This window comes from Lathamus discolor, chromosome 3, assembly GCF_037157495.1.
Source record: "Lathamus discolor isolate bLatDis1 chromosome 3, bLatDis1.hap1, whole genome shotgun sequence".
NCBI lineage: Eukaryota > Metazoa > Chordata > Aves > Psittaciformes > Psittacidae > Lathamus > Lathamus discolor.
In genome coordinates, this window is record NC_088886.1 from 16,787,832 (window position 1) to 16,814,557 (window position 26,726).

The window sequence follows — 26,726 nt, forward strand, 5'->3', positions numbered from 1 at the left end:
CAGACACACGCCTCTTGGTTTACACAGGTGCACAAAGTGCAGCTCACCCAAACCCGTTTCACATCACGCAGCAAGGGGCGGCATCTTCACCCCACAGTGGAGCTCCCCTCTCCCATCGGTAGGCCTTTCCCCTGTCCCTTTGAGCAGACCCACAGGTCCTTCAGGCTGCTCCTGGCTCCGGGGTTTGGCCTAGTCCCTGGATCCCCTACAGCAGGGGCATGGAGATGGGCTCAGCCAGAGCCTCCTGGACCATTCCCATCAGGAACCTGCAGGAGGAGGGTTCTGGCAGCTTCAGGACTGAGGGGTTCACGTTGCTCACCAGCCTTCTCCTCTGTGGGTGAGGAACTGGAGCTGCTGCCCAGGTCACTGTGGGAAGGGAATGGATGCAGGTCCTCAGCAGCAGATCATGGCTGCTATCCAGGACAGCTTCGTTTTCACAATGCTCTTTAGCTGATGGGGGTTTTATAACTGGCGGTTGGGGTATAATTTATGTCTGACAAACTAGAGCAAAGATTACATCTATAGGGTAAAAAATAATAATTTTCAAGCATGGCAAATACTTCACCATGTTTTTACCAGCACTATAATCTGGTCCCACTTGGTTTAGCCCCTTCTTGTGTAAAACTGATGGCCCATGTTAGAAAAGCCAAGCCATTCATTAATGAATAGTGTCATGCCTTTGCAGATTTGGTATATGGTAAATGTAGCTAAAGGATTTGAGCACACAGCTGGTGGTGACTGGTAATTAAGGCTCAAAAGCTAATGTATTATGGTGTAACTATGCAGCTGCAGGCTTTATTATAAACAAAAACCCACCTTGCAAGCAGTGAGGACTCGAGGTCAGTGGCAGCACAAGCAGAAGAGCTTGATGCGATCTGCTGTGATGGCAGATTTAATGCAACAATGCTTGTATTCAGTGTCTCAAAATTGTAACACTATCACTGAAACACCACACCACAACAGTGACACTGCCAAGTGTGCATGAAATAAGGGTCCCCCCCGGGGACTGTACAGGCTGTGCCTGGCTCCAAGGGCAGGCTCTTCCCAGAATCCCCACGTCCCCCATTCCACCACATCCCACGCTCTGGGCAGCAAACATTGCAGCCCTGGCCATGGTGCTGCCATGGCATGGCGTCATCTATGCTTCTGCTCCAGGTGTAGGCAAAAAACCTGTCTGTGAGGGGTTCACCTTCTGGGGTTTCTTCATAGAAATGAAAGTCAAGTCCTATAAAAACATTTTGAACATCGATAACAACTTCAGCACCCAGGCTCTCTGCCCAAACACTCAGAGCCCTTTCACGCTTCACGTTTCTGCAAAGGGTATAGCCTGAATTAAAAAAAGAAAGCGAAAAGAAAGAAATCCTAAGAAAATCGTGAAGGTGATGAACTACTTCGCTGTGCCCAGGAGCTGCCCTGGACAGCATTTCCTTCGAGCTGTACTCAGTTCTTTCTGCAATGGCAGTGGAGCAGAGGGGCAGAGGCTGGCTGGGGCCTCCCCACAAGCCTTCACAAGGTTGACACCCACAGTCTGCATTCCCCCACAGCCCCATGGGTGCTCTGACTGCCATGGTGGCTGGGCGATGCTCACCCACAGGTCTGCTGCCTATCTCACTGCACCCCTCACACCTGAGCACAAGGGGAGGAAGATACCAAAAACTGTGCTCCAGCCTCAGCAGGCTGGGAGGAGGGGAGCAGTGGGGGCCAGCCCCACTGGAACTGGGAGCTCATGACAGAGACCCCTAGAGCCCATTCCCCTGGGGCCATGCAAAGCCCTGGCTTCGGCTGGATTAAGCCCCCGGGGTTACCTGGAATGTCTGTGCTCCATGTGACTTCCCATCGCTGTACTGGACTTCCAGGCAACCAGCAAACCCACCAGCTCATCGCTATACTGCTGCCAGGTAGTGCCCAAACACTGCCTGCCTTTAGCTCCCCACCCCTTTGCAGTGCAAGGCAGCATGACAGCATTTAAACCGTATGTCAATGTACATTTATGCTTGTCTCTCAAAGATAATGTCCTTTGTACCAAAAGAAGTAACTTCCAAACTATAAAACTCACATCCAAACAATGAAACTCACATCCACTGAAGGTACAAAAGGTGCTGGGGAAAGCAGAATGACACAATTTTTACAGAATGCTAAGTGTTCTCAAGAACTAGCCAGTGACTACCTCTTCACCCTACATGGGCATAGGTAAGTGCCACTTTTCTTCATTGCTTTCTACTGGTTTTAGGAATCAAATAACTTGCTTCAATTTTTTCTTTCTTTTCCCCAGTAATATACTGAAGAGCTCCATTTTTATCTATTTGGTAGGATCACATTCTGCTTTGCATTAACAGACTTCAATGTTATGTGTGTCCAGTCAGTAACTAAAAAGGCTGGACTGGATGTGTGTGTATTAATTGAATGAATGAGGATGAATTATGGCAGATAAACTTAGGAAAGTACAATACCATTCCTATTGAAAATTGTGCAAAAATGGTGACTTAAGCAAGCAGGAAACACCTTCCAAATCCACTGGAATCCTTTGGGCTCCAGCACTCACAGCAGATGAGCACATCCCTCACCAGTACCCAGAGAGCCCTGCAGCGGGTGTGCAGGAGGCTGATGATGGCCACAGAAGATGGCTTGTGCTGGGCACAGGGGCTGGGGCATCTCACCCAAAACACAGAGGTCTGGCTCCGCTTCGGACCCTTTGGCAGGTGGTATATTTGGGTAGCTCCACCATGTCCTGTCCAAAGTCCCCTAATTTGCACTAGCTTCTGCATGTAGTGCCTCAGAAGCATAATATGTTCTTGACTCTCAGAGCAGCCTTGTTCAGTAGCATGACATTCAGGCTTAGTCTCTGATCTTCTTGTTCCCACTGGCAGCACTGGCACACATGTAGTTATTGCAGACTACCACAGCTGTGTGGCTGCTGCACCACACAGAAGTGAGCAGTTGCTGCTCTGAGTGCACAGGGAGGCAAGCACTGGGAGACACAAGCAGCAACCTCCTATGACAGCTACCCAACCCATACCTGTGATGGGGCCTGACATGGACACGTGCCTGGTGCACAGAAGACAGTCATAGACTCAAGAAGCCTATGAAACTGGGGATGAAGAGAAGCAACACAGACCTCTGCTTCCATAACCAGCAAAATAAGGAAGCCTTCATCATTTTTCCATGCATGGATTTATTACCAAATCAGATATTTATAGGGAATCATAACAGTTTCTACAATAATAAAGTTTAATACTTTAAATTACTTGGGAAGATTCCACATATCCTTAACGCTTAATTTAGTATCTCTATTACTCCTTAGGATGAGTTTTCTTACACCACGCAATAAAAATACTGAAGTGTTTCTGTTTTTTCCTGTGTTGCAATGTACAGATTCACGCACTGCAGTCTTCGTTCTCACAAGAACATGCTATGTGTGCATCAATAGTGTCCTGAATATCCTCTGACTTCTGGTCGAACTTTGCCTGTTTGTCTGTCAGACTGGTAGCAGAATCTGATGGGCAACAAGAAATACAAATAAGCAGTTTACCTCAGAAGTCGTTTTGCAAGGTACAGTATTTACCATACACTAGTCATTAATTACAGCAGGCTTGGCTTCTCCTCGCTGGCTCACATATTTATATTTGCCTAAGAAGTCACACAGAGAGGTTCCAGAAAACCCACTTAATTAATAAGGCAGTTCTACCTTTAAAACTACTACTTCCATGTAGAATTTTATTAATCATACATTTAGGGAAGGATATTATGGTCTTAAAGGAAACCTGGGACACAGAGACAAACCTGCCATCTATATAATCTTTATCTACCTTATCTAATCTCATAATCTAACACATACCTATAAAAAGGACATCCTCCTATATTGCTGCACCTGTGTGCAGGAATCTTGTCCACGCCTGCCCTTCTATTGCCTAAATCAGTTCAGTGAAATAGGATCACACCCAAAGTGTGATATATAAAAATATACAAGGTGAGGATCCCTGTTTCAGGGTACTGCGCATGATCAGATGTGGCTGAATCCTCACAGGCTGTAACACACAGCTGTGCTGTTACTCTGACCTTACCTTGGTAGCTCAAAGCACCATGAAAGGGAGTTCAGTTTGGATATTAAATTTTGGTATAATGAAAACCACAGTAAAATTACATCAAAAACCCATCTCTCTCACTAAAGGAAGTTTTACATAGTAACGTAACAGGAAAAGGTCTTCAGTCAATATTGCAGTAAGTCTTTAGCTGTGAATGTATTAGATTATTCATACAGTTACAGTGCAGTAACTGAGTCAAGGCACAAACTATTAAGTATTTTGTGCAGCTCCTATTCAGTAGGATTTCTGTTGATTTACCTGCTGGGAGACAGTGGAAACCAACAGTGACAGGAGTAGTCTTGGTGGCAGAGCATCCTTTCATACAGCGCAGCACAGGCTCTGTAGAATAGCACTTGGACTCTACACCCGCAAGCTGAACGGTCTTCTCAAGTTTCACAAATGAGCGCCTCAGTTTGCAGACTGTAACACAATCATTGGTGATAGTTTATGTACTTACATTCAAAGTCTTCAGATCTCCCCAGAAGGACCCATCTGCCAACACTGGTGATTTGCAACTTGCCTCTGTGAAAACTGTATTTTGATCAGAAGTGAAGCAGCATAGCTGACTTTGGAAAATGTTTATTATAAAATACACTGGACTTTGTTCCTACATGCTAATCTAGAAATAAACCAGTTGCATTTGAAATTAGCTTTTTGTAGCTCCCTATTGAATTAGCTGATTTAAAAAGCTACGTAAACTTAATTTCAAATGCAACTGGTTTATTTCTAGATTAGCATGTAGAAACAAAGTCTAATGTACTTTATAATAAACATATTTCAAAGTAAACTGGCTTACTGAATAGCTGTAAAAGAATTTGAAAGTGTTGAATACTCAGCAGTGGAAGTAAAGGGTGGGGGGGGATTTCTGACCAAATAAAAGTAATCACTGAAGAATTACGCTATTACCACTGTCATTCAGACACAGAATTGCTGCTGAGAGAGATCAAAAGTCATTGCTCCCAGCCAGTAATATTGAGCTCATTTTGGATTCCCAAGACAAGCAGTTACATGTGTGTGAGAAACTAAATGGACCACAATTTATTCCTGATTATAAGCTTTAGTCTCTAAAATCCCATCCATTTCTGCCATATGTTAAAAGGAAACACAATATGTGGTCACTACCAACCATGGGATTGTTATTGTGTACTTGCATGTGGACTCCATAGCCATCTAGAGCAAGTCTGATGCCCAGTGTAAGTGACAAAGACATAGAAGGATAAGAGTTAATGCACAGCTGAACATATAGAAGCCATCTCCAGGGATCAAGGAAGTCCTTCCAACCAGGACAAGTCTTCACAAAGGGAATGCGCTGGTTCTCCTTGCAGCACTATGTAATGCTGTTGCATCAGAACCTCAGCTGACAGCATCAGCACACCATAAGATCCTAATCTACTGAAACACTTAAAAGACAGCTTTTTTATTTCAGCAACGTAATTAACTCCCTGGAACTGTTCATGCACTTGAATGCTTTGCTTGACAGGTTGCACTAGTCCAATAAAATCAGGTGGTCAGACATAGTAATCATTACTAATCTCCATCTGATTTTTTGATGAGTCAAATGCTGGAAATTGATGTCTGGAAAATGCTGCTATGCCTAAATCAAAGCATTCCATGTGAGTTTATCCTCTTATATTTCTTTTCCTGATCTTCTAAAATACTTCAAAACTGAAACAAAGATGTCAACTGACTGGTGTATTTTGTTAACTTTGTATTTTAGTTAACTTGAGATTTCTTACTTCTTTCTAAACAGGCAAGTAATTTTAATACTTAATATATTAGTTAATAATGAATTCTTATAAAAAAAATTATTTCCAAAATATTTACAGATTTAATATTTTATAAACAGATTCTACATTTTCTAAACAACTGCAATAATATTATATTAAATTTATTAGAGCTTGCATACCTCCTGTACATGGCTTTTCCTCCAAAATCCAAGAATGTGCAAAGCTCACTGCATCTTTAGCTAGATATCCATTGGGCATCCGATATTCTTCTTCACATTCTGCATCATATTTTCCACATATCCCACACGTTTTCCCTGCCATCCATAAAGCAACTTGAATCTGTGAGAAAAATAGTGAGAACCATTTCAAGTTAGAAAAAAGTAACACCTGTGGAGCAGATTTTTGCTATCAGGTCTCTTCCAGTATGAGCGAATACACAAACATTTAAAATGTCTTTGGTAAGAATTCAAAAGATCTGACTGTCAGATGGCAAAGCCCTGTGGTGCTGCAGTGTCTTTAACTGCTCCAGCCTTTAATACCTACTGTGCCAGTCTGGTATGTTAAGTTATTAATAATCTAGACTATTAGTAGGCTGAAGCTTTTGCTTGATGGATGTTTTCATAGTACAGGAGATAGATATAGTATGGTTTACTGATTTCTTACATTCTGTTTTCACATTATTTTTAGTGCAGCCTTTAAAGCATTCATTCGTCTTAAAGAAGGGCTTCATTTTTGCTGATTTGAAGATCTAAACAGCTGTAAGAGCAGTGGGCAGGAGCTGAAACTCATCTTTATTGCAAATGCAATGCTGACACACATACCTGTACTGCAAGAATAAGGTATTTTTGTTGGTGAAAGATTCTCACTTCTGCTCAGAAATAAAGAGCAGGACTGTGCAGACCTGTAGTGTCATCTTCCCTTTGGATCTTTTTTTGGGCCCTGCACAAACTTGGCTTTGCCACTGTATACTCTTGCACTCATACATACAGATTTAAGGGAATCTATGGAAATTTCTCAACACACAAGCTTATGAATAGGTAGAAAGATACCTTGAATGTGTATCCATCAAAGTACAATTTGTCAATGCCATAGGCTGGGGCAACAAGTACAAGCCACTGATTTTCACTGTAGATCCACAAAGGAGCACCTGGAAGTAAACAATATCAAACAAAGCAAAACTGAATCCAAAACAGACCCAACTTAGCTTCTTTAAGAAAAAAAGAAAGCAACTGTCATGTTTCTAAAATGTTATTTTCCTTGAAATTCCTCAATTTTTCTATTCAAGAAACAAAACTTACAGCAAAACAATGTAGAAAAGTGTAAAAAACATCTATAAATATTAGGTGTTTGTAAATGGTGGAAAACATTTTAATGATCAGGGGTTTATTCATTTTTCTTTGGATTAGTAACATACTCATATCTGTTTCTAGAAATTATTAGATCTGCCTATATTATCTGTATAGTTGTACAGATGTACAAGGCCCTGAGTATATTATACAGGAGTAAGGAAATACGAAGAACACCATGACTGTCACTGGAGCCATTTCTACCACAATTATAACTTCCCTAGGACATAAGAAATAGGACAGAGCTCAGCACTTGCAGTTGCTAACACAGTCAGTTAGATGTAGCCCAGTTCAAATACTGCAGCTCTACAGGAAATACCTGCACTGTATATAGTCACTCACTGCATAGGACAAAATGAAACAAGGTCCTCCTGCACCTTTTTCTCTTTTTCCTAAAACATGTGAAAAAGAAACAACAGGTGCTGCTTCACTTACCAGCAGATGCATATGAAACATTCGTTGTGGGGCTTTCTATCCCATCTACCAGCAGTTTCACTTGTCCTCTCACAGGGCGCATATCAATTTCACTGTTAACAAGAAGAGTGTTCATACCCTGTTTGTATGACATTCACATGCATACAGTGACAAAGATATTTTCCTGCCCACTGAGTATCACTGGTCACAGTATAACCTCATTTCAACTACTTAATTACATCAGGGGTATTCCTGTCACATAAGATGCAGGATAACATTATCAGCATCGCATGGAAAGTAAATAAGGGAAATGCTGAAATCCCATGGGCTGCTAACCATAACAGTAAAGCTCAGATCTAAGCTCCTCTGATGTTAAACATGGACAACGTAGTCGCTCATGCTCCCAGCATCTGGCAGGAGTTACTTACTGACTGCCAAGCTTGATGTTGATTGCTTTCAAGTCCACAGCTTCTTCAACATTCCTCATCATCACCAGGAACTTAAGGTCAGAGCTGCAATCCTGAGCCAAGATGTGGTAGCAGTTTGCTGGCATTGTGTAGTTAAACCGAACATCGTTAAAGGTTGTTATCTTGTTGTGGGAAACTGAGCAGCGAGCTGGTTAAATAAAATGCCAGTGAGTATTTACTTCTCCATAAAAAGAAAGTCATTAAATGGAATATTTTATTTTTAGTGCTATATTATTTTAGCTTTATATTTTTTCCACTATGTGATATTTTTGCACGGATTACAGGGGCTTTTGGCTACTAAGCACCCATAAATTCTAAAAAAGGCATGGAAAATATACTCCTCTGTCAGAAAATAATTCCAGAAAGTTTATCGTACCTTGATCCCTGAAATGTTTATGATTTCTGTACTGTATGCATAATATTCTGTCCCAGTTGAACCATCCTCACATTATTATATCACATGTTCTAATTAACTGGAGACAAATAATCCCAGAAAAATTCAGAAGATGCTCAAGTAATTCAGGAGACAGAGGATGCCATGCTTCTGAAACCAATTATACTCTGACCTTTCAAATTCTCGAGCACTGCAGAGGGGGCTTCAGCAAAGAAGTCCCATATGGGAGGCTGCAGCTCTGAAGCTGGTATCCTCGGACCCACAGGGAGTGGCAGGGGAAGCCTCATGGCTTTTTCGTAGAGGATCATCTGAAAAAGAATTCGAAAACACACTCAAAATTGTGCCAGGTATTCACAATTCATATGCAGCAAACAGCTGAGATCAGCTTTTTCTCCTGCTTGGAATTTTATTTCAATTTCTTCTACTTTGGCTGACAAAGACTTTATGTGAACACAACTCATCTGACCATGAGTCCTTTTGCTTCTGCTTACAGTTTTCTCTCATAGTGTGGGTTGTCAGTCAGATATTATTAGGGAAAAAATTATTCAGAGGTGACCACTTCAGAGGTGGTTAGACGAACAGTTATGGAGCTACTACAGATGGAAGCATGTGTCATTATAAGTACCCACAACACTCTGCCTTTCCATGAACAAAATCATTCTATAAATATTCTTGGATGTAATACAAAAAGGTTGAAAATAACCAAAAGTTGCTTTAATCATTTGCACCCAACCTGACGCTTACTTAATTTTTCGTTCTTAGAATTGACCCACTGTAATAAAAATGCAACAGCCTCACTTTTCTAATAGGAAAAAATAGGAAAGTGATAATAATATTTTGCAATTACATCAGGAAGCTTGACAACAACATCACATGTCCTTGGAGAAGTTAGAGCCACGACCACCCTGGCTTGTCGAGAAGGATTCTTGTCTGCTTTTTCAGAGAAGCCCAACATAAACGCAGCCCCAGGAACAAACTTGTAGAACCTTCAAAAATTCAAATCAGAAAGATCTGGTGAAATAGAGAAGCAAAACCCAGCACACATCCCAGCCAGATTGCCTCACATCTGTAAGTAGCATAGGGAGTCTTCAGGGTAACTGATGAGGTCCCATGACCACTCTGCTTTACTTACCAAGTCTTCAGTGAAAGGAAAGATCTGTTCCTCAGTTTTCAGCAATTATGCCCAGTATAAAGATTAGTGTACATTACAGTAGCATGGCTATGATCTCCCACTCAGCTTTTATGTCCAAGTGCAGTATTCAGACAGATCAAAGTATAAAATAATAGCCAGTACTTTAACCACTCACTTTAATCCTCATGAGTGGATGCTGATTTTTCCCAGATGACCGATACAACAGACGAGTATCATTAAAGACTAAAACCTCACCATTCTGCTATGAATCTGACACTTGAAGGAACTTTAGGCCACTCCACTTTCACTTGTGCAGCAGGGTGGGCAGCAAACCGCCCAGTTACCAGCTCAGTTGAAATCTTGTAGTCCTGGCAATTCCGGCCCCATTTCAGATAAGCCTATAATGGAGAGAGAAACAGTCCATTTCTAAATGCATGGAACATGGTTTTCCTGTGGTGCATACAGCTGTGTGTAACTATTTTGAGCCTTACCACTGCCTTGTGAGCATTGAGGACTGAAGCATCAGCACAGAGTTTCCACTTGCTTGAATCTGTGAGGTTTGACACAAATACCTGCACTTGGGGCCTGACGGAGTCAATATCAGCATATACCACAAGCTGGAGGCCTCCTATCTTTTCACCATTACGAATGCCATGAAGAAAAACAGCTAATACTGGTGTTTTAACATCTCCCAGAAACTTAGGCTAAGAAGAAGGGAAAGAAAGTATGCAAAGAATAGAATTATAAAAGAGTTAACATTTTAGATGCAAGATCTAGATAAAAAAATGAAAAATAAGCAACTGTATTGCAAATATGCACCAGCGTATGTACCGCATATAAATACATGCCTATAACATGTATGTCTTTAATGTGCATGGCTCATTCTAGATGAGCTAAAATTTTTGCATTTCCCGAGCTACAGTTCATGCTGTGGAAATATTCATATTGCTAGGTTACAGTAATGACTATATGATTTGAGCTTCATATATTCACCTGCGAAAGAAAGAAAGTGGTTCAATTTGACTAACAATATCGGCTGTCAGCTGTACTCATCACTCATTCTCAGACCAATAACATCCCTCAGCTTTTTGCCTGTCCTCCTTTCTGTCTGTCTGCCTGGTCTGTTGGCTTTCACTTCCCACTTCAGCTGTGAGTTCAGTGGGGCGGGCAGCTACTGTGTTTGTGCAGCACCCTGGCACAAAATATAATCCTTCAGAACGTTGTCTTCACCATCAAGAACCTCTGCCCTTGAGAGCAGGGCCTTGAGCATGCTGTGACCTGTAATTCCTTCACTCCATTGTTAGACTTCATCACGTTGCCCAGTGAGGAAGCCTGCATGCATCAGGCTGAGTGGTGGTGAGGAGCCAAAGTGCTACATGTTGCTTCTGGAGCATGCCTTCCACTGAGGCTCTTCTTAGCCTCGGCCTCCACCACCATCCTTGCACTGGCACTGCAGCACCTCAACTTCCCTCCTTGTTGCAGAGGTCACAGGATCAGTCTCTGCAGCTTCTGTTGGCTAGGAGTACCATGATGGAAGGATTGTGGTGCAAGTAAGAAGGATCCTCACCTCACTGCTGAGAAAAGTGCATATGGGAACTAAGATGCGTGTCTCACTCTTAACTGATAGGTGAGACTTGAGAGGTAGGTGAGACTTGAGAGGTTGTTATGTCTCTCTTCCCATTATCCTAGCTGTACAATTACTGCAAGCACAAGGCCACTATGCCATTTTTCCAAGCTGACAAAATCCCCTAGAAACGATGCAACTAACCCGGGAAGCAGCTCGAGATGAGGCATGACTGGATCTGGTAGAGGCGTACGTGCTGCTAGGTCGTTCAGCTGGGAGTTTTGTTTTTGGGAACTGCAAGAAGAAAACACGTCATGCTGTAGAGGGTAACTTAAAAGCATGCTTGCACAAATTGCACAAGGCAGTGCTGCAGAATACTCTCTGTCCTGGCACTTGGTGTTGGTAAACTTGTGTTCCAACCCTGAACAGCTCAATGACTTGCAATATGCTTTGTCCTGCTTAGTACATGTGATCTAACTCTGAACGATTTTCTTAACTCAAATATATCTCACCCCTCAGAAGAGACATATAAGGAAAGTGTCTAGATGAGAATTCCCTGTGTCAAAAAAATGATGATCAGAGGGAGTCAAATTGAACTAGCCTCTGGATTCAACATGAAAGACTAGAACTGATTCATTTTGCTTATGCAAGGGCCGGATCAACTCAAAGACACACTGAATGGACACACAGCTGAACTTCCTATTTTTTCAGAAACACTAATATCAAGCATACTACTCCTGGCTGGCCCACTCCCTAGGAAGAAACTTCCGCTATACTAACGTACCCTAAAAAATGGTATCCACCTGTGTTTGTCAACACCACTATCCCGGTGTGAATCAACAGTGATTCCAGGCCAAGAAACAAAGTGATCAAAGCCAGTCGAATGACCCAAGCTCTGATGGTAGAATCTTTACTCCTCCAAAGTGCGCATCCCCAGTCCCTTGTACTGCTTTGATAGAACTTTGCATCTAGTTTGCAGAGCCATAAATTGCATCACGTGGAGAACATAAAGGAGAACTCAGCTCTTTGTCGTTATGCAGCTTAGAAGAACCACCACGGTTGATTTGGTGTTCTAAATGTTATCAGTACTGTAATTTTCCTCAAGAGAGACAAAAAGTGGTCTTCCCACAACAAATTCCATACTTAATTTACTGAGGAAAGAAAATCTCACCTCTTGTCTATGCGCTGATTTAAAGCGATACAGATAAATCTCATCATCTTCCTTTGAAAATAAAAAAAAACAACAAAAAAAAAACACAAGAAGATGAAAGTCTCAGAAGAAAAGAAATGCTGTAATTACATTGAAATCTGAGCACTGGGAATTAAGTCAGGATTTTACTAATTATCATTCATACGTGGTTCTGTATGCTTAGTCACAAGCACATAACGCAAGACTTGAAGTAGTGTATATAAAACATGTTCCTACTGCAAAATTTAGACAGAAATATGCAATATATACTCACAGAAAGCAATAAATTAGCAAAAAAATGATTCCATGCCTATAGAAAAAGTTTCACATATTTGAGATGTTTTGAACTAGACATCTGAGCAAGTGATTGCAGGTGTGCTTGCAGAATAAATATTGAAATTTTATGTTGCTAAATTTTACTGTGTCAATTCATAATATCATGATTTATGCAAAGCCAGCTGCCATCAGTAATATGATTCACAAACATTAGCAGCATCAGTCAATTTACTGGCAAAGTTACCCATATTTTGGAATATCTGCTGCTGCTGCCACCTTCCAGATGTCCTGAATGATGCCTATGGCTATGGTGACTCGATGACTCGCTGCTGCTGCTACTGCTGCTGCTACTGCTGCTGCTGCTGTCATTCAGATACCTTGAGTGATGCCTGTGGCTATGGTGACTCGATGACTTGCTGCTGCTGCCACTGCTCCTACTACTACTGCTGCTGCTACTGCTCTTGCTGCTGCTGCTCTTGCCGCTGCTGCTGCTGCTACTGCTGCTACTACTCTTCCTGCTGCTGCTGCTGCTGCTCTTGCTGCTGCTGCTACTGCTGCTACTGCTACTGCTCTTGCTGCTGCTGCTACTGCTGCTACTACTCTTCCTGCTGCTGCTCCTGCTCTTGCTGCTGCTGCTACTGCTCTTGCTACTACTGCTCTTGCTGCTGCTGCTACTGCTCTTGCTGCTACTGCTACTGCTCTTGCTGCTGCTACTGCTCTTGCTGCTACTCTTGCCACTGCTGCTCTTGCTACTGCTGCTCTTACTGCTTGCATCTTTGTTTCTTGCTTGCTTTACTTCACCATTCTCATCTTCATCCACAGCCTTTTTACGATCAGGAGAAGCAGCAGACGATGAGGAAGAGGAGACAGTTGAAGAGGCAGAAGATGAACTGGAGGGATTTTTTGCCTTAGGGTCTATCTCAAGCTCTGTTAGCATAGTGTTTCCTTTCTTAGAAGGTTGCTTCTTCTGATGTCGTGTTTTATTTGCAACCTGCAAAAAACAGTTCAAAGAGAAGTGCAAGAGATGTGATACATCTGGTTCTGTATTTACAAAGTAGAACTTCTCTGGGTGTCAGAGAAGCTGCTCACATCAGCCTTTCAAGGAACAACTTCCCGGCTTCACTCACTGCAGAAGCTGCAAAACTCCCTTATATCCACTCTGCCCAGCTGATCCTTTAGCTCAGCTGATCCTTTAGCTCAGCACAGAGGACCAGCCCAAGCTGGATGCCCTCCAAGCATCAGTCCCTCCAGATGTTGCTTTGGCTTACAGGCCTGGCACTGGCACCTTTCAAACTAACCCCATCCTTGCTTTCACATATCAGCTTTCCACGTGGAACTTCAAATTCTTGGCTTCATCTATGGGAAAGTATTTCCCTCTCCCACGCTCAAAGCCTCTTACCTTGAACACCTTTTCAATGCCTAGAATCTTCTTTAGTTTAGCTTTAATGTCCTCATATGGAGACGACTCATCCTCTTCCTCAGAATCCGAGTTTACTTCATTAATTATTTTGGAAGCTGCTCTGGATCCTGCCTGAATCTCCAGCTGAATTTTGTCAATATCAGCATCTGTTCGAACTACACACCAATTGCACACATTAGAAGGTTATACTGCTTCAAACAGCACCAACAAACCTAAGATGACAAGGCTTGTGCTCAGTGTTGTACCTGGCAGCAAGACTATTTTAGCTTCGTGTTCTCCAATTAATCTGTGCAAATATGTGTTTTTTAGGAAGCTGGCATCTCGGGACCTTCTGGAAAAGCAGAGCTGACAACCAAGGCGATACAGTTTGACGCAAATATCCTGTTTATGAATTTTTCTTCCTATGCCACGGCGAAGATCCTCTTGAGAGCTGTAGGTATGTTTCCTTGGCATGCTGTCAGCTTCTTGCTGCATTGGAGATGAGTATGTGAATACCACTGGGAGCATACCACAGGCAAGAGTAAAACTGCAGATACGTGCATCATGGAGAGGGTAAATATTACTATATAAGCAAAAAAGAATAGGTTACCATTGTGAAACGTTCTCTGGAGGCTCTCTCCGCTGGTTTGAAAGGTTCTTCCACAATATCTGATGAGGCATCTTCTGGAAGAATTGAGCTCCTCTTTTCAACACCTAGTTCTCCTATATTTCTTGATACAGCAAAAGCTTTATGTCTGTTGAGATAGGTGCAAAAAATGGTGAATTATTCTGACCCCTTGTCTTAGATTACTTGAAATACATCCCTGTCAGTATCATGTGACAGCACAGAGATACGATGTTTGAACATAGAGATTTTATATGCAACTATAAACAGAAATATTAAAGACAAATAAAAGTTCATGACAAATACCAGTTTCTTGTACCACAGGAAATTTTCAAAATCAGGATGAATTTAAACAAATTTCCAAAACATGAAAGGCAATCATTTAAAAACAAAAAATTAACCCCCCCCCGAAAGTCAATAAAATAATAATAATAAAAAATTTAACCCACGCAATAACAGGCAAATTAAAATAAAAATTAAATTCCTAAATAAGTTAGGTATCTTTTAACTTTTAACTCCTCTATTTCTCTTCCTTGCTCTTTATCCCAAAAGTTCTGCTACACACTGAGAAGTCATTCTGCCTATCTAGAAACCTCTGTAGGACATCAGCAAATAGCAAACTTGTTAAGGTTTCAGCAACAGGAAGTATTCTGAAATAAGACTACCATACCTTCCAGCCACTATCTCAGTTTCCTCATGGCATGGATTTGTTTCAATCTTGATGTTTTTCTGTTTCACATCTATCTTGGCATCAAACTTGATTGGCACCTTTGCCAGGACCTTGCCTTGAATTTCAACAGCTTGTTGAAAGTATTCCGTGTTGACACCCATGGTTGCGACTGTATGTACGTATAAGCTGAAACAGAGTGAAGCAGTCAGGTGGAAGAAAGGTTCTCTTTTTCAACATGTGGTTCTGCCTTTTCATAGCCATACCTTGGACTTATGTCTGCCCGAATCTGCACCGTGGATTCAAGCAACTGGGAAGGTCTAAAATCTCCAGTTAAAGGGGGGGTTATCTTTCCATCAACTGCAAATGACAGGACAACATTTGAACATGGCAAAAGGTTATGATGCAACACACTGAAAGTGGAAATAAAAATATAAGAAGAAAAAAAGAGATGACCAAAATTGAAAGTTTGTTAATCATTGTAACATTAAAATTCCAGAAATGCAAGGAGCCAGAAGACAGAGTGAATGGTGAGCAATCAGGCTAAACAAACCCTGCTCTCCAATTTTTACTCATATTAAGTGTGAATATTTGTCTTGTACTGCAGACACAAAACTGGATATTGAAATCCAGATGCAGCCTCAGATGTGCTAAATAGAGGGGAAAAATAATTTTCATGCTAGCTCTGCTCTTGCTGTTGCAGACAATTGTGCAGTTGGCCTTCATCACCACAAGAGCACACTGCTGATTCATATACTAGCTTGTCCTCCAGGCCTCCCCAGCCCTTTTCTGCAAAGCTGCTTTGTCTGGGTGATGCCCAGCCTATACACTTGCATGGGTTACTTCATCCCAGGTGAAGAACTTTGCATTGCCTTTGCTGCATTTCATCATATATTTGTCAGGCCATCCCCTCCAGCCTTTCAGGGACCCCTCAGATGACAGCCTGACCCCCCAATGCAGTGACGGCTCCCACCAATTCAGTGTCATCATTGACACAGATTTGCTGAGGGAGCCTACTTTTACAAAGTTCACATTGTTAGAAGAGACAATGAACAAATGCTGAGAAGCTTGTCATGAGTAACTCACAATGAGCCACCAATTAGTCTTTCATCTGTTGACTACTCTTGGAGGATCAGCAACCCAGGCAGCCTTCACTCACTTTGTAACCCACCCATCCATTCAATTCATACCTTCCTAGCTTGGCTACAAGGATGTTATTTAAACAAAAATAGATAAATAAAAATATCCACAAAACAAGAGGCAGGTATTCAAAGCTGTTATTAAAACAAACTAACAAACGAAACACTAAGAGCAGTGAAGAGTGGCCATATACAAGACTTCTGTGTAAAGAGACTCCTCATGTGGTATCAGCAGAAGCAAGGGTCAGGTTTGCCTAAACTAAAAGTCTGCTGCACAACACAGTATGATCACTGAATTAATTTCTTGATAAGTATTTGTACTTGCATATTTATTGTTTCAAAACAGAACTCTGTCTCTTTTCACAAGCCTTCTTCTCTTCATGCCTTCTGTAACATTACTGGTAGTTACCTTTTGATTGTCTTCTATTTTTTTCCTCTGCTTAAATCACCATTGAATCCTGCTTAGCCTGTGTGTGCATCTCTTGGGAGCCACCCCCTTCTGCCCATGTTTATCTCAGCTCTCCATGTTTTTATCTCTGCCCTTGAACACTATGATCTTTGTCTCTGGTTTCCTAGATTTCCACCTCAACTTCTCTGTCTCCAATCCATCCAAAGATGAGTCAGAAATCAGGTGTGTCCAGCCTCTCTTCAAGCATCTTCACTACTTCCTCTCCACTACAAAAATTAGTTCTTTTTCTAACTTCCTGGTTTTCCACTTCTTTCTCCAGCCCACATTGGCCTGTCCCTCTCAGCCCCTGCTCAGATCTCACGAGGCTGATCCTGTACTTCCCACTCACCGCTGACTGCCGCTCGTGCCAGAGCAGTCGTGTATGACCCGTACTCCAGCGGCAGGCCAGTGCAGGTAGGAACGACGTAGCGCAGCTCTCCAAGCCACACCGGCTGTGTCCATTGTCCTGCAATGCCATTGCGGATTTGGCTGGCGACTTTCTTTATTGTCGTGCTCCTGTCAGCTGGTTCTAGGACAGCCTGCAGCAATACAGAGATCCAAGAGGTTGAGATATAGAAGTGCAATGGTGTCAGATCTTGCAAAGAGAAGTAGGGGTCCCTGGTACCTTCATAATCTGATGCAGGACTTCCTTATCAATGTTGACGTAGGCCAGCTCTTGGCCAAATAGTTTCAAGTAGGCTGATATCAAGGGGGTTTCTGTCGGCAGCTCTTTCCATCCCAGCAGCTAGGGAACAGATAAAGAAATAAGCAAAGTTCCTCAATGCAACATTTTACAAATGGTAATTCAGCAAGGTGATCAAAGCCATCACTGACCAAGTTGCAATCTTCCATTGCTGCTGGTGTTTCTTTGCTGTTTTGTAGGTAGCACAGTGTTACTAATTCAGACTTTCCCCTCTCATCAAGGTGCCCATGAATATCCTCATGTGCTTAGTATTCTGATGCAATAACATTTACACAGAAGGCCTGGGCCACTAGTACCACCAAACCCAGTTTGAGAGCACAGCAACAAATCACCTTTTCTCTGAAGACAAAGGTATGTTCTTGTAAACTAAGTGAGGGAGATGAAGGGAAGGATGGGGAAGCCTGCCAGCCATGAAACACACATGTTGCCTGCCTCCCCTGTTTCCTCCTGCTGCAGCTTGTGTAGCCATACATGAAGTTGGGCGGAGGCTGGGCCAGAGTGAGAACTTGCAGAAGCTATTGCAAACGTCACAGGAGTGATGTCCCGAGCAGTTCCACTGCAGATCTTGCTTTCACAGAAATACTTGAGCTAGGCAGGTATTTACCTTCTGAGACAGGGCTTAACTAATACGAGAAACCTCACTAAATACCCCTTCATATAATGCACACATTGCATTACTAAAAATACCTACAGCTTTTCCAATCTCCTTTATCTTTTTGTATGCAGGATATTCAGCAAACGGGATATTCCGTTTTGTGATGACATCTGTGAGGCCTTCCACACGGACACCAGCCTACCAAAACAACACAAGAAAAAGCAGTCTGAAACATACTTGCACAGATGAAACTTCGTGGCCAATTTTAATTTCAATTTGCCTGATTAATAATTCAGGTAAGTATTTACCTCCACCAAATCAGCCACTGACCCTGCAGAATATGCCATCAGCTTGGAAATTATTGCTGATGGGAACATTGTTCCTGGGCTGTTCATAATAAAGACATCTCCGGCAGCACCCACTTTATAGTTATCTATGGCAGAAGTAAAGAAAAGACATCTTTTTTTTCTAACCATTCCATTTATCACTCAAGATCAGATTTCTGCAGCTTTTTCCACTGCCAACTCTGACGTATCATTACATAAATCTTTTTAGGCACAAATTAATAAATGGCTATTCATGCGTTTTCAAATATATGACTGTCACATTTAATTCAGTATCTTATTGAAATGCAGAATGACGTATTTCTCCAAGGACTTAATGTCTGTCAAGAATAGGTTTCTGAAATGTAAATTTCCTGATCAATGAAATGCTTTTACTCACCAAAGTAACCACCAATACGCACGACCTTGCTATACCGATAGCTGAGCCTGTCCAGTTTAGGGGCCAGCAGCTTAAGGGCAATATTGCAAGCTGAAGATCTAAACAAAATGGGAAAAGTAATAATATACAAAAATAAGATGCATCCCCCTCAGAATATGAACTGAATTCAGTTTGTCAGCACATGCAGTGCTCACCAACAAGAACATAACAGAACTTATTATCTGCAGATTGCCCACTTCGCTCCTGTCTCTACTTACATGTTGTACAAGTACGGCAGTCTGCTCTTCGACAAAGCCTTCATGTGGGAATACACAAAACTGGCCACTTGCAAATTGCTCTCTTTCATTGCCACATTAGCTATTGTTGTTATTAAAGGAAGGGCAGGCCTTGTCTCAAAGATAATAGCACAAGCCATCATTCGCACTTCCGGAGGAAGCGACTGGTCTGCAAGGATCTGGATGAGATGTCCCTGCACCTTCAGAGAGAAAACAGTGACTGAAATTACCAATAATTGAGACTTTTTTTTGTGGACTGGATCCACACATAACCCACAAGAAATATGGGAAAGGGGTCATTATCCCTGCATAAAGGTTTCCTGATCTTTTTTACTGCATGGTTCCACATAATTTCATTAAGAAGAGGCCATGGAGGAACAGCCCCATGGAGAACGGCTGGCACTGAATCTGAAATAAACATCCATGTATGAATGTATTAGGTCAACTCACCACAACCAAAAAAAATCAGCATAGATTTTTGCATTACATTCAAAGAGCAGTGAATAACTTTGGAAGAAAAAACTGTAAATGGTAAGGGAGATTCATTTTCTGGAGTAGCTCCACTGATTTGGTGAGCATGCTTCACTATTTATTTACATAACTTTTAAAAGAGGAGCTTCAGCAGCTCACCAAAGACTGTCTGAGTGGATGCTATCTGCTATATCTAAACCATCTGAAAGGCAGAAGTCCTGCTCATGCTCAACACATGAGCAACCTCCACAGGAGGTCAGTGGGAAAGGTCTAGAAGAGGCAGAGCCATGTCAACATTTTGCCCAGGAGCTCAACAGGAAGTGTCTCTCTCTCTCCTCCTGACTATCAAGGCAGTTTAAATTACATGTCTGACTTTTAGGTGGCTAAATTTCCACCATAGCATAGGCCTTAGTTGGCTATGACAGATGACTAAAGAAACACTGTTGATATCTTACTAGAAGCTTCCTACTGACTAATAATTCATAGAATCATAGAATAGTTAGGGTTGGAAAGGACCTTAAGATCATCCAGTTCCAACCTTCCTGCCATGGACAGGGACACCTCACACTAAACCATCTCACCCAAGGCTTCATCCAGCCTGGCCTTGAACACTGCCAGGGATGGAGCATTCACAACCTCCCTGGGCAACCTATTCCAGTGCCTCACCACCCTAACAGGAAAGAACTTCCTCCTTATATTATTATAGCTTAGCAGGAAACATCAGCTTAAAGATAAAACTGTACTGTGTTGGTCTTAAAAATAATATTTTTGATTATTTTTTTTTAACCATGCTGAATCCATGCACATTATACCATTAAGCTCATTACCCTTACAGTATATATTCTCTAATTCACTTAGTAAAGAAATCCCTGGCAGATCTTACTTACTGTTTTGGAGTCTTTCCAAGCTATTTTTTTCAAAGCCATTATGGCATCAATCTGAATGTGGATGGGGATGTCCGAAGCACTTGATGCAGATATGGGAAGGAATTTCTGGATGCGCTTGATGCTGGCTGGTTCTCCCATGTTGCCAATGCATTTCAGAGCTAATTTCATTTTGTCTTCACGGCCCCTGCTGATTGCTTCATCTGCCAGGTCATGGATGGGCTATAGACACAGCACAGTTCAGTCTTCCTAATATACAGATTATCCAGTGTTCCCCTTCCCCACTGAAAAGCCTATCACAATAAAGCAACTGGATTTAGTAACATCACTCAGTGATGGCTTTTCTCAGGATTTTACCTTACAATGTGAAAACTGTTTTCAGTGATGAAGCAAATTAATTAATTAATTGCCTTTGTTCTGAATGAGCTATGAAATGTGTATTTGTGAGCCCAATTGCTATTTTCATACTCTGTCTTAAATGATCTGGGCTAATGTAATGAACATTACTGAGCTATTAAGAACAACTTGACAAAAAGCTGCCTACCTGAAGAACTTCTTTAGGACAAGATGAGGCCTGAGAGCAGTATTTATTGACCACAGAACTGTATCCCAAGCAGGCAACTTGCTGAAGCATGGGACTTTTCTGGATTCGAGAACTGGTTATTAAATCCTATGGGGGAAAAAAGCGAGGGGAAAAAAAATATTGCTATTTAATATGGTGCTTCATATAGCTTTCAGAGCAGGAAAATCAGAGCTTTGCATAACATTAGTGTATATGAGAGGAGTATCCAGTCTCTGATGTACTGAACAATCAAAGGCTGTCATCAGTTTTCATTCCTTTTATAATCAGATAGTGAAGATTTGCACAGATTTACTCACTGCTGCTACTGAAATGGTGTTTTCATCAGCTTTCGTTAGATGAAGAGCAAAAGAAACACTTAGAAGAGTCTGAATGTAGTTAAGGTCATCATTGCGAATTCTGGTCTTAATGAATTTGAGTGCTTCCGCGGTGCCTGTTGCAGAAACTGCACTCAGCAGCCATCGCCTGCAAGCAGGTTAAAAAAAAACACCTTAGTGTTAGCTCTTGATTCCCCCAAAAATGGAAACGTTTCTTGTAAGTTGACACAATGAAATACCTGTAGCGGGGTTTGTCTGAAAATTGCTTCCAGGTGGATTCAAGAGTATCAGTGCTTGCTATCCGGCAGAGCTGGACAAGCTCCAAGAATCTGTATGGAACATCATCGTGGAAATCTTGTTGGTTATTCTGGACTATGTGTTGCAGTGTTTCTACTATCTGTTACAAAACATGAAGGAGAAAGGGCATATGTAATTAAATCCTTTAGAATTTATGATCAATGCTCTTCTATTATTTTTTTCAATTAGGAAAGCAATTTGAAGACCTAAAAATACTATACCCGTTGCTCAGGGTTCTTCATCTTGATCAGCTGCAGTGGCATTTGTGGCAGTGCTGAGGAGAAGTCATAACGAAGGCCTCCATAGCTCTGCATGGAAATGTCTGGGGTACTACCCCGTTCACTTCTCACTTCAAGCAAGGTGAGCTGCTGTCTGTCAAGAGACAAGTGTCACCAGAGGAATGAATTAGCTCTCTTCCTCCATCTGCCTTGGCTGTTTGTCAGCTCAGCAATACTGTGACAGTATGTTTTACTCTTTAATAATTCTTCTTATCACAGTAAAATATTACAGTTTGCTGATGGACAAAGCTTCTCAATTGGAACAAAATAGTTCTGTAATCAATTATCTTATTTCTACATGCAACATCTTCCTCATGATGCTATAAATTAGCCCTTTTTTAGGACAGAGCAGTAAAGTTGCATTCTTATGGTATAAGCAAGCAAAAGAGTTTTTCTCCTTTTCTTCCATGTACTCGTAGTGCCAAGTTGACCAGGGCACAAATAAAGAATGGTTCACTGAATTTTTAGGAGTGTGTAAACCCCGAGTATGAGTACTCGCAGCTTTACCCAACTGCTGTGGAACTCAATTCTCATTTCACTTCCACTGGGGGTGAAAGGGACTGCCAGAATCCTCACTCTGAAGCAAGCTCATATCCTACCTACCTTGCTTCCATGACAGCAACACCAGTAGGTTCACTGAATGGTGAGATCTGATAGACCTGCTGTGACACCACTTCTGTGATCAGGGTGCCACTGTCTGACTGCTTCAGTTTGTAGGAGAAAGCTGCAGTCCCCTTTATGAGCCTTGCTTTCTGGAGGAGGACAGAGAGATCCAAAGAGTGAACAGGAGCAGAATGGCCAGGCTTGTAGTTAAGAAGATTTTTTCATGTCTCACATACCATCATGTCAACAGGACAAGGATAGATGTAAGCCAGTCCAACACTCTTGGTGACTTTTTCCTGGCAGTTATTTTGGTCCACAGTTTTGGTAACAGAAACTCGGCCATTCTTCCTGTCTTCCTGGATGATGTACCTTGTATGGCAAACACCTCCAATTCCAGCCTAGCAGATCAATACAGATAATGAGACTTCCCAATCATGCCAGTATTTCACTGTGTGAGAAGTTTTACTGAACAAAGATTCTGAAGGAGCAGCATGAGGGTAAGGACCTACTGAACTGTCTTAATTACATTTTGAAACCTTTAACCATTACACACATTTAATCCTATTGTACTAAACAATAAATATCAAAAATCGTCAGGGGATAGAGTTAAAAATGAAAAAGTAATCAATTAATATCAACAATGAGCAGGTAAAATGGATCAAGTAGCTGACTCAGGGAAGCCATATAACAGGTACTTCCATAGCTAATCATTCCTTTTTCTTGAGAAAACCGTATGTTGAGTCTTAAAAAGAATCCATCTCTGATACTTTGTTCAACACATATGCACACATCTTCTTCTGCGTGACTGAAAATTATTCTTTTTTTGATGAACATTCAAAAGTAGATGCAAACCAACAGAAACTTCTAGGAAGAGCACCTAAAGAGGACGTTCAGTAAAGTAGTTTTAGAATGGAAAAACAAACCTCTTGCAATTCATACACATTCTGTGACTTTTTAATGGTTATCTGTATCATGTTCAGTATTCCTCTCACTATGTTAATACACATATTGGGGCAGTCTTCTGGGCCATAAATGTTTCCAACCCGTCCACTATCGTATTCAAACTTGAAGGGCCGGCTAAAACATGAAGAAACCATCTGGGTGATTTTGGAAGACCGAGTAAATGGCTCCCTGGGCCAGACGCCATTGTATTCCTCGAATTGTGGGGAGCGGATCTGGAAGGAAATAAAGAAAAGTTACATAAGTGAATAAAATTACTTTGGTACTATATATGCAAATGGTTGGAAGAAATTAACATAATCACTAGTTATATACTCTTTCCTTCCAGATGTAGGCTTAGGAATTCATTCAGCAGTTTATTCTTTTGTCTCTTGCTTACACTGTTATAAAACCAGTATAAACCCTGTGGGATCAGCAGTGGTATTTCATCTTACAGATGCAGTTGACATATTGCTATTATCTCATAGGGACCTTTTAAACATTTTGCTTGCATTAGCTCTATACAGAGAAAGGCTGATTCAAAAAGTAATCTAAAATTTTCAATTCAGCCTTAAAATAAATATTTTGCTTTAGGTGAAATTTAGTATTTAAAAGATCTATGGCATTCCAAGTGCAAAAAAAAAAAAGTTTTAGAACGTTGCATTTTCCAAATTTATTTTTTTTTTTTACTAAACTGCTTGCAATGTCTACCCTATAATTTTGACACCTTGACCTCACCAGTGAAAGATCTACCATTCAGCTACAATCAGCAAGAGCTCTGTCACTGAACTCAGTGCCCAGAAAAGAAACTCTGATTTGTAACTAAATTAAACAGACAAATAAAGGTATTTTTTTCTGAAACGTATTTATTTCAGATGGGTCAGGTCCTGTCTCTATTGATGCTGGCAGAGGCATGATTGCACACATACAGGCTCTCACTGCATTATCCAAACACTACATGTTATTACATGCTCCTTTTTGATGCCTTTCATTTTTACATCTTTCATCATGTATCACTTTTTATTTTTAGCTTGCATCATTTTTTAAGTCTACATTTAGTAATTTCCTGTATGACAATAACTGCATACCCAAGTCTGGCTTCACACAGAGACTGGAAATGTGTGTTGAGACTAGAATCAAGTCTTAAACACAGAGCAGGCTTGAGTGCTTTGAGTTAGAAACTGTGATTTTCTAGCAGAATCCCTGATTTTGGCACCTCTATTTCCCTAATAAAGTCTTGAGGAACATCTGCACAAACAATTTCCACAACAAACACTGGTGACTGGATGCTACATCACTTGTCACTTCCAAGACTTTAGCTTGAGATCATTCCCTGACATCGAGGGAGTCACAAGGATGATCAGGGGACTGGAGCACCTCCCTTACAAAGACAGACAGGCTGAGAGAGTTGGGGCTGTTCAGCCTGGAGAAGAGAAGGCTGCGTGAAGACCTCATAGCAGCCTTCCAGTATCTGAAGGGGGCCTATAGCGATGCTGGGGAAGGACTCTCCATTAGGGACTGTAGTGACAGGACAAGGGGTAATGGGTTAAAATTTAAACAGGGGAAGTTTAGATTGGATATAAGGAGGAAATTCTTTACTGTGAGGGTGGTGAGGCACTGGAATCGGTTGCCCAGGGAGGTTGTGAGTGCTCAATCCCTGGCGGTGTTCAAGGCCAGGTTGGACAGAGCCTTGGGTGGCATGGTTTAGTGTGAGGCGTCCCTGCCCATGGCAGGGGGGTTTGGAACTGGATGATCTTAAGGTCCTTTCCAACCCTAACTATTCTATGATTCTACCTACAGCACTAAGGCTCTAGTTGTATTTCCAATAGCTTTCTTAAACCACAGATTAGCCAGATGCAGTTATAACTGTGATTTATAGTCTACTGTTGCATAGTACATTTGGTAGTAGACACAGTACCTTGAGAAGATAAGTGCTCTCTGACAGCCCACTGATCTCTAGTTTGCTGCTCAAGTGCACACCAACTTTGGCTAAACCTTTTTCTTGAAGCCCATTCAACACCCAGCCTTCATAGCTGTACAAGTGGCTCTTTCTGCTACTGAATCCAGGGTCTATGGGGAAACAAGAACAATTTTGCACAATACTTGCAAGCATGTTCCAGGAAGTAGAAATTACAACAAAGTCACTAAAAGAAGGCCATAAAAGGAAATTTACTTACCAATATCAACCTTCTGGCTACCTGCAAAAAGAGACAGAAAACAGATGAGTAACTGTCAGTCCAAATGAAATTGTTGCCATTGGACTTAAGGAAATTTGGGGAAAAAGAGATTAAGGGATAGGTAGGCTTACCTACAAAGGTGAGCGCTAGTGCAAGTACGATTCCCTTCATAGTGAAGGTGAATGGGGCTCTGCTTGTCATGGTGAGACTTTTATGGAAGAAAGCTCAGGAACACGTGGCCAGGTTCTGCTGAATTCTCAAGTTTTTTATCAGTTTATGTAAACACTTCTCTTCTTGCAATCATACTTTCTCTTCAGATGGAATAATGGAGATCAAGTCATACCTTGGTGTCTCACTGATTTTCTCATATAAGCCCTTTGCTAGATTGTTTAAAAGTTTCTGCTTATCCCAGTAAAACAATTTTACCAGGTTGTTTACAATAAATTTATAATAAACACATTACTTAATTTCCTAGATTGTGTCACCAGCTGGCTGCTGGTATTCAGTCACAGATCAGGTTGATTTTGCCCTGGTTATGCTGACCTGGCATCTGACCCAAACTGTTATCTCACTGGTAGCGGCCCAATTAACAAAGTAGCCTCAGTGTCACATGCATTAAGAATGCCCTTTTTCTTCACTCAGCATTGGCTTACAGTCACCACTGTAGGCAGGAGACAAGGACAGCTAAACCTCTGCTAGTCTTACATATTGTAAGGTGCACCAAAGCAGATTTAACATCCTACAGAACACCTGTATATATGGAAAATATATATATACGTAGTAAGAGACCTGAGGATCAGTGTGCCCTTTCAGCTCCGGTCACACTGACCAAGAATATTTTTTAAATGAACAAAGATTTCATAAGCAATCTGTAAATATTTTATCTTCCAAGGTAAATGACAGCTAACCATGAACAATGAAAAGCTGCCGAAAGCAGCAGCAGGGAAGCAGGGGGAACAAGAGTGCAGGTCAGCTAGATCTTTTACATTTGCTAAGGAGCAACATTCAAAACATA

The 26,726-nt window shown here is 41.5% G+C and overlaps 1 protein-coding gene across 1 annotated transcript; it reads right to left on the bottom strand.

Moving 5' to 3' along the window:
• Positions 1–3,152: 3,152 nt before the first annotated feature.
• LOC136011628 (vitellogenin-2-like) lies at positions 3,153–26,060 on the bottom strand. Its single transcript, XM_065673730.1, has 35 exons — positions 25,843–26,060; positions 25,712–25,732; positions 25,453–25,604; positions 23,519–23,770; positions 22,832–22,993; positions 22,596–22,744; positions 21,936–22,086; positions 21,657–21,814; positions 21,400–21,565; positions 21,065–21,190; positions 20,524–20,742; positions 19,148–19,365; positions 18,891–18,988; positions 18,476–18,600; positions 18,264–18,365; positions 17,495–17,614; positions 17,219–17,408; positions 15,549–15,642; positions 15,286–15,471; positions 14,601–14,745; positions 14,257–14,479; positions 13,991–14,166; positions 12,836–13,582; positions 12,298–12,348; positions 11,331–11,420; positions 10,054–10,266; positions 9,818–9,960; positions 9,278–9,416; positions 8,603–8,738; positions 7,998–8,184; positions 7,591–7,682; positions 6,859–6,956; positions 5,989–6,148; positions 4,341–4,502; positions 3,153–3,493 (listed from the first exon to the last, which is right to left on the bottom strand). Exons 1-35 carry the CDS (start codon positions 25,910–25,912, stop codon positions 3,375–3,377), a joined length of 5,640 nt encoding a protein of 1,879 aa, XP_065529802.1. The 5' UTR covers positions 25,913–26,060; the 3' UTR covers positions 3,153–3,374.
• Between the last annotated feature and the right edge of the window lie 666 nt (positions 26,061–26,726).